This window comes from Brachyhypopomus gauderio, chromosome 5, assembly GCF_052324685.1.
Source record: "Brachyhypopomus gauderio isolate BG-103 chromosome 5, BGAUD_0.2, whole genome shotgun sequence".
Taxonomy (NCBI): domain Eukaryota; kingdom Metazoa; phylum Chordata; class Actinopteri; order Gymnotiformes; family Hypopomidae; genus Brachyhypopomus; species Brachyhypopomus gauderio.
The window spans coordinates 12,477,019-12,485,912 of record NC_135215.1 but is presented as its reverse complement, the minus strand read 5'-3'; the positions used below and the strand labels follow the sequence as shown (position 1 = coordinate 12,485,912).

The window sequence follows — 8,894 nt, the reverse complement described above, 5'->3', positions numbered from 1 at the left end:
AGGTCGTGTGCTGCAGTGGGCCGTGTGCTGCAGTGGGCCGTGTGCTACAGGTGGTCGTGTGCTGCAGTGGGCCGTGTGCTGCAGTGGGTCGTGTGCTGCAGGTGGTCGTGTGCTGCAGTGGGCCGTGTGCTGCAGCGGGCCGTGTGCTGCAGCGGGTCGTGTGCTGCAGCGGGTCGTGTGCTGCAGGTGGTCATGTGCTGCAGTGGGTCGTGTGCTGCAGTGGGTCGTGTGCTGCAGTGGGTCGTGTGCTGCAGCGGGCCGTGTGCTGCAGCGGGTCGTGTGCTGTAGTGGGTCGTGTGCTGCAGTGAGTCGTGTGCTGCAGCGGGTCGTGTGCTGCAGCGGGCCGTGTGCTGCAGTGGGTCGTGTGCTGCAGTGGGCCGTGTGCTGCAGTGGGTCGTGTGCTGCACCGGGTCGTGTGCTGCAGTGGGTCGTGTGCTGCAGGTGGTCGTGTGCTGCAGTGGGCCGTGTGCTGCAGTGGGTCGTGTGCTGCAGTGGGTTGTGTGCTGCAGTGGGTCGTGTGCTGCAGCGGGCCGTGTGCTGCAGTGGGCCGTGTGCTGCAGTGGGTCGTGTGCTGCAGTGGGTCGTGTGCTGCAGTGGGTTGTGTGCTGCAGGTGGTCGTGTGCTGCAGGTGGTCGTGTGCTGCAGTGGGCCGTGTGCTGCAGTGGGCCGTGTGCTGCAGCGGGTCGTGTGCTGCAGTGGGTCGTGTGCTGCAGCGGGCCGTGTGCTGCAGTGGGCCGTGTGCTGCAGTGGGTCGTGTGCTGCAGTGGGTCGTGTGCTGCAGGTGGTCGTGTGCTGCAGTGGGTCGTGTGCTGCAGCGGGCCGTGTGCTGCAGTGGGCCGTGTGCTGCAGTGGGCCGTGTGCTGCAGTGGGTCGTGTGCTGCAGGTGGTCGTGTGCTGCACCGGGCCGTGTGCTGCAGTGGGCCGTGTGCTGCAGTGGGTCGTGTGCTGCAGGTGGTCGTGTGCTGCACCGGGCCGTGTGCTGCAGTGGGTCGTGTGCTGCAGTGGGTCGTGTGCTGCAGTGGGTCGTGTGCTGCAGGTGGTCATGTGCTGCACCGGGCCGTGTGCTGCAGGTGGTCGTGTGCTGTACCGGGCCGTGTGCTGCAGTGGGCCGGGGGCTTCTGCTCTCAAGAAACCTCGTGTGCATAATGCTCTGCTGTAGCTGCAGAGCAGAAACACAGGACCATGAACCATTCTATGAAATCACTTTATTCTCAGTGTGCGGTGATTCCATTTTAGCAGGAAGGTTACAATCTAAAATCATTCTAAAATGGGCATGCAGTGGGGAGGCAGAGGGCTAACAGGTGGAGTGATCAGAAACACACAAGACACACAAAAGTATCTTTTACAACCTGGCCTACGGCACACACCATAAGCATGCATACAGTTTTCAACAAAGAGATAGAGAGGGAAAGGAGAGAGGAGGAAGAGTGACAAGAATATTTTGCACAGTTACAAAAGAATATAAGGAGGAACATACTTCTCAAAAATACAACCACCAGAAAGACACGAACAGGTAGTTACAGACATAAAATCCACAGCAAGTATAATTTATAGCAGACCAAAGAGAGGACAGAGTAAAGAACAGCACACACGTGTACATTCAGGGCACAGGAACACACAGGTCTTAGTGTTCTCTCAGACAGGACGTTCAACGTTAGGTGTGAAAATTAATGGCCACTCTGAAAAGTGAGGATTAGAGAAATTACTGAGTGCTTTTTTTTAAATTATTTGACGTAAAGTAGATTTCACAAAACATTCTATGTATTTGGAACATGCCACAAAGTAATACGTTCTTCATGACTTCATTGGTCAATATCTAGGATGTCAAAAAAAAAGTTAGATTCTGGATGGCAGCTTAGCTTCAGTTTTTGGACTTGGGAATGAAATCAAACACAAGAACTTAATGATATCGCACAATACCGGAAGAAAAATTTAAACTATACCACCTGCTAAAATGATGTAAGAAATAATTTAGAAAATACAAAAAAAACACAAAGGAAACTATATGGAAAAGTAGAAGAGTCATAAGTTCTATAACAAACAGGACCATTCTTTGGTTTAAGAAAATATAGCTGATGAGATGGACAGTGTGAATGATCGAATGAATGGAGATTTTGGGCAGTCTTGCTAACAAATTAGTCACCATCACATAGGCCACAATATGTAAGCAGCAACAGTAACTGAAGCTGAAGGCAGTTTATACACATATAAAAATATTAGTAATTACAGTATTTGTGGTCTAGATGTGGCTTCAATCTATGATGTTATTAATGTTAATGGGAGGCTTAATTTTAGCTAAGTCATTCATACTTCTTGGTATGAAAATCTCTCAAAATGTTGAAAGTATGAACTTGCTAAAGTTTTTATAATGTCCCCTATGATCCAGCACACAACACTTCATTTACATAACTGATAGTTTACAAGAATGCTGGAATAACAAATGTGATCTAAAAACATTGGACTAATGATTTCGGTGGCAGTAAGATCTGAAAATACACCTTAAGAACGATTGACAGCTAATCTAAATAGCAATTCCACTGTTTAAGCAACTTAGCAACAGGATAGTATTTGCAACATTATAATCAAGCTGCAAAACGGCGAACCCAGCAATAGCCTATATATTTAAATCATTACTCTGAGGGGTAAATGGCAGGACAGATAACTATAGAGATTACACCGTCTGTGCTACAATACACCATGTCATTCAACTCGGGGTTCTAATGGTGAAGCCACAGACTATTACAATATTTCATAGAGACACTGTAATTGAGCTTTCATTTAAATGCACAAAAAGCTTCTACAGGTGAATATCAATTAAACAACTCTGGGAAACCAGCAAGGGCCAGATGGAATGTTTGGAATATCTGGAATGTTGAGAGCACTCCAATGGCAGCTGACAGCTAACTACATTACTTTAGTCTCAGAGTCACATGTTATGTATTTTCAGCTCAGGAAAATTGGCCTATATGATTTCACCTGAATATAGACTATAGCTAGTACTGATTTCTGCTTGTCTGTAGATCCAATAAAATTAGCTACCGTACTTTGATTATGAATGTGAGCACGAAGCCAAACTTTATACAACGTCACCGAGCAGATCAACAACGCTAAGAGAAATCAGGCTTCCCAATCATGGTTAGTCCTCTACGTCGAATCTGATAATCTCTCATAGCTGAGGAATTCACACATGCTGCTTTGCTTCTTGGTCAAGCAATCACCACAACAACAAACAACAACAACAATAAAAAAACACCGACAACAGCAACTAAAGTAAACAAAGAAGCAGGCATTCATAAAAGCAAAAGCTGTAATGGCGCCTTCATGGAGCGAGGCTCAGGGAGCCTAAAGCAGCTCACTCCCCTGGAGGGGCCAACGGCTTCTGAGAGTCCCACCCACACACAAAACAATTTTCTCCACTCCCTACATCCCTCTGCACAATGCGCTTTCATTAAACCTTATCTCAAGTGCTTGACTGGCACTAGGAAGACAACACGGCATCTGCACACTAACACTCTCTAATTAATCAATTAATAAGCTTGAATACATAACGATGAAGATTGTCTGTTATTGCTGATCTGGGATTGCATTCCCTTAATTAACCAACTGACACAGGACATCTTCATTCAAAAACAAATATTGCACCGTTGTCACTGTCTGTTCACTTGTTCACTTAACGTGTAACATGTATACACAACTGAGTTGTGGTTAGAAACAAATATGTAAACACTGAATTTCTATATTTACTGTACAACAATGAAGATGAAGAATATATATATATATATATATATATATATATATATATATATATATATATATATATATATATATATATAGCCCTATTGATCCAATTGTAGTAGTATGTGCTCAAGGTCACACTTGCATTCTACAGTCAGAAGTCAGAGCTATTCTGATACTGGCTAGTACAATGATGTTAGTTATGAGGGATGTCAATTCTGAAGGAAGAACTTTCAAAACAGGTCTTACATGAGTCAACAAAATCAAAAAACACAGTTATTGCCTTAAATATCAATGTATTTCATCTAAAATAGTCAAAGTAAATGCCATAGCATACATTCACAAAATATTATTTTCATGCTTTAAAAAAATTCACTAATGGTTTTCACTCACCTCCATTTTTACAGAACTTCCAATTAGAACTATTTGATACAATTAAATGCAATGAATTATATGATATTATGATATTATGGTGTCATACTGGTTCACAGAAGAGATATCAAATTAATATATAAACTGTTGTGTATATACATTTATACCACATGAATTTATTGATAATATCCATAACAGAACAACAAACTTTAATCAAAAATACGATATGGTTTGGAGAACATTCTCCGAGTTAAAATTATGGCTTTTACTCTTAGTCATTGTGTATACATATATATATTCTGGTAATCATATATAGTCTTTTTTATAGGCTATTTACAAACAAAATAGTTGGTGCTTGTGGTGTTGTTCCATTGCCTGGACTCAGGGGGAACCTGGTATTACATTTATCTTTAACTTGAGAAATATGTATGTGTATCGTTACATTTTTTGTGCACAAGTCAGGTATCCTTCATTCTTTTCATCAAAAAATATCACATACATAGCAACAACTCCAAGTTAAAGGCAAACACTATGGCACACTGACTGAGTCCAGAGAATTTGGAGCATGTAAGAAAAAGGGTTGGGGCTGGTGGATGTGATGACAGTTATGACAGGATTAATATCAACATATCCTGGACACTGTTACTTTTTATTGAACATGTCAAAAAGTGGACCTGGGAGGAACTTCATGACGGTGTCTACGATGCTCTCCTCCTCCTCCTCCTCGTCCCCGCAGCCGGCTGGCACGGCTTTCTTTGGGCGGGTAAGGCTGCCCTCGGACGCCTGCTCCATGGCTGCCTGGGCTTCTGCCTCCTTCTCCTCCTTCTTCTTTATTCCATACTACAACATGACAGCACATGTCAGTCTTCATTCGTTTCTGCCATTCTAGAACAAACACACTCACCCAGGGTTCTTCCTCTTCATACTGTGAACTTGGATTTACCACAAAATCCATTTACCTTGTTTTTTGTTTTTTGCTTCAGAAGCCTTTTTTGTGCATATAAGTTGGGTTTGCCAGATCTGCTCAACTTGATGCATGAGCAACCATCTGTCCTTTGGACTGCTGACAGAACTATGTACATTTAATTTAGCTTGGTCAGTCTGTTCTTTTAAGGCATAGAATACTAATATGTTTGTAGACTTTCAACTAATAACATAATGCTAGGCAGATTAGTCACTCATAGATCATGTTTATTCCAATTTTTGCTAAAATAATTTTCTATGGAGATCCACAATAGAACTAAATGAATACCTTAGTCTAGCAATTAACTGGCATTCACAGTTGGGACCCCACTGTGTGTCCTAAAGATTGTCCAGACACATGTGATTTGACTCAAAGAGTCTTACCAGAACCAGATATGAACGTTATGTCTAGTGACCTGACCCTACAGCAAAGAATTCATTACATTACACCTGGAACCTATGAAATAAGGTTACAGAGCAGTTATGAAGTGAGCAAGGAAAAGATGGAAATGAAGGCAAAATGTGTGAAAACAGCTTGAGCCTTTAAGAGAGTTTGGACAATACTCTGCTGATTATATATTGAACGTGTCTCAGAGATCTCAGGTGGGGTTAGCCTTGGAAACAGTTTCACAGCATGGACTTGCAGCAGGGCTGAAACAACCTGCCTCTCTGAACTGGCACAGGGCTACTCTCACACCCCTTGTGTGGCGCTGGGCCATCTGGCCACACTGCCTGAACGCTCCACTGTCCTCACAGTTACCACTCAGCCTCAGCTCGCCATGGTTCATATTATATGCAATTGTGCATTTACAATGAAATTTGATACACTGATGCTGATGTTGGTAGAGGTGATCCCATTCTAAAAGTGCATATAGGCTATGACAAAAACAGTTCTTTGTTTTTTTGGTTTGTCCTAGGAGTGTGGCTCAAAAGCTCAGTCATATATTTTTGCTTGTATGATTTCATGTTGCCCCATGTTTGTAATTCAGAATGTGTAGACAGAATCACATCTGAACAGTGATTAGGCAGAAAAACATACTAAAACATTATTTTCTTTTAGTTTGTGTTGATTTATAAGTATAGAATTGTAGTAGAAGTGCAGTGTTAGGAAACACTGAGGAGAACCACATAATACTGACCACCAGCTCCCTCAGTGACTGGTGAAATGGACTAACAGATAATGGCCCTGTATCCTGTAACCTTGCTAGTGAATAACAACATGATGAGGTGTGTGTGTGTGTGTGTGTGTGTGTGTGTGTGTGTGTGTGTGTGTGTGTGTGTGTGTGTGTGTGTGTGTGTGTGTGTGTGGAAAATAGCAGGGGACTACACTGTCTTTCCTGATTGATGTCTGAATCCACTGCGCTGGAGTGGAAAATAAATCTATGACTCTCCAGTGACACAAAAATGTAACTCACTGCCCCTGAATTGATTAAAATAGAGATAATTCTGCCGCTGCCGACCACAAAAGGTACCAGATGTGCTCAGGGTCTCAGCAGCAGTCACCCTTCTAGTCACCCTGTTAGTTACCCTGCTGGTCACCCTTCTAGTCACCCTCGCTGTTCACCCTGCTAGTCACCCTGTCAGTTACCTTGTTGGTCACCCTGCTAATTACCCTGTTGGTCACCCTGCTAGTCACCTTGTTGGTCACACTGCTGGTCACACTGTTGGTCACCTTGCTAATCACCGTGCCAGTCACCCTGTTGGTCACCCTGTTAGTCACCCTGCTAGTCACCCTTCTAGTCACCTTGCTTGTCTACTGGCAATGCCATCTTAGCCCAAGCCACACTCTAAGACTTGCTGCTATGTAGTACAGAGGGGTGGGACCATGCTTTGACATGCATTGACAAAAGCCAATAAGGGAAGGGGGAGGGGCTGGCACACAAAGTTCAGCCTCAGTATTCCACTCACGTTCCAGTTACGTCACATAGACATGCAGTCGCAGTCCTTGTGGTAAATGAGACCCATGGGGTGAAGACTTAGGGGTAAAAAGCTCTGCTTTTCTTTAGCCTCCTGATGCGTGTACCACTTGGATTTGCACAGAAATTCATCTGTCCTAATCAAGCCCAGCTAGCTGACAATAGGAGCCACCATTTTGTGGTTCCATGCACAACTTCTGTTAACTGCTAAAATCCATCACATAGCTTATGATGGTAAGTTACATTAATATGTCTTGCTGGGTCAGTTTCAAACTCCATTACTAATATAAAAAATTACTCTATATTTACTAAAAAATTACAAAACATTATGTTGACTAAGATATCTTGACTAAGATAGACATAGTTCTATACACATACACATATTTGCTTTACAAGTCCAGACCAAACAGACACACAAATGATAAAATGGCAGAAACCTTTGAAGGTTATTGTTACTACAGTGTCATGGTGCTGCCCCTTGCGTTTATGTTGTGTCACTGGTCATGTTTTGTCCACGCTTCCCTCCTGTTTTGTGTGTTGGGCATCAGTAGCCACACCTCCTAGGGGTTATTGTGTTGAACCCTTCAGTTGGAGATCTACTCCTTTGCTTCCGTATTTTCTTATCTGCATGTTCTTCGTCCATCATATACAGTCTACAGTGTGAAAACAGCACTGAGCTTTTCAAGATCGATTAGAAGTGACACAAAATTATTTATGTGCACTAATGCTACAAAAATGACTCATAAAACTTTAAAATATAATATAATATAAATAATATATATAATATAATAATATAATATATATATTAATTATATATTAATATAATATATATAATATATTAATATTATATATATATATTAATTATTATATTATTAATTATATAATATATATAATATAATATAAATTAATTTGTAAAAAGCTTTTTGTAAAAAAAAAACTTTTATGAAGTACTGCAGTGAATTTGAAATCCTCGGAGGCTCAGGGTGTCAAAGTGGCTGTGTTTACTGTTCATCCATAGTGAAAAAGCAGCTGGTTGGCAGTATTAGAAGGGGAAGTGAAGCACAGTCAGTCTCTCCCTAACGCCACATGAAATGCCTGGCCAGGCTGAGCTGTCATTTATCCTCTTCTCTGGACAAAACCAGTAGCCCCAGGGCCCTTCCAAGCCCATAGGCAGACTACCAGTCAGCAGCTGCTCTGTACTTACCTGAACTCACTACTCCAGCTCACCAGCCCCGAAACTCATTTGTTGAAATTGAATATTGTATAGAGATATTACATATAACGTATATAGGGATATGGTTATATAATTTTTTATAGTTTAATGACTATGCTGACTCAGCAATGGCCTTAATTAAGGGATTCTTCAGTTCAGACAATACACTGGCCACGCCTCTACACTGACCACGCCTCTAGACTGGCCACGCCTCGCTTTGGCTCCCTACCTTATCCCTGATCCCCTGTCGGATCGATTCTCTTTCTGCCTCCATTTTTGCATATTTCGCCTTCCTCTCTTCCTCCTGCTGCCGCAGGGCTTCTTGTCTCTCCTCCTCCTTCTTCTCGGCATCAGGATCCTTCTCTTCCTTTTCTCCCAACATTTTGCCCATGTCTTTGGTCGCCCCTTTGCGAGAAAGAAAGAAAGAAAGAAAGAAAGAAAGAAAAACAAATATCAATCAAAGGACTTCCAACAACTAAATCACACACTACAAGACAGCATGCTGTGAGCTCTCATTCGCACCGGGTGAATTAAAATAAGGCAAATGAATTGGCCGTCGCACACGCGTCACACACGTGTCGCACACGTGTCGCACACGTGTCGCACACACGCATCTCACACACGCATCTCACACATCTGCTCTTTCTTCCATCCCCTCCGCCGTGGCCACCACTGGCTTTTCCAACAGGACAGTG

At 42.7% G+C, this 8,894-nt stretch overlaps 1 protein-coding gene across 1 annotated transcript in view; it reads right to left on the bottom strand.

Moving 5' to 3' along the window:
* Positions 1 to 1,188: 1,188 nt before the first annotated feature.
* Positions 1,189 to 8,894, bottom strand: part of cplx1 (complexin 1) — a 34,316-nt gene continuing 26,610 nt past the window's right edge. The window contains exons 4-5 of the mRNA XM_077005761.1: positions 8,429 to 8,604; positions 1,189 to 4,947 (exon numbers count right to left, since the gene is read on the bottom strand). Coding sequence (XP_076861876.1) covers positions 4,750 to 4,947; positions 8,429 to 8,604 — 374 coding nt within the window. The 3' untranslated portion in view covers positions 1,189 to 4,749. The remainder of the gene's footprint in view (positions 4,948 to 8,428; positions 8,605 to 8,894) is intronic.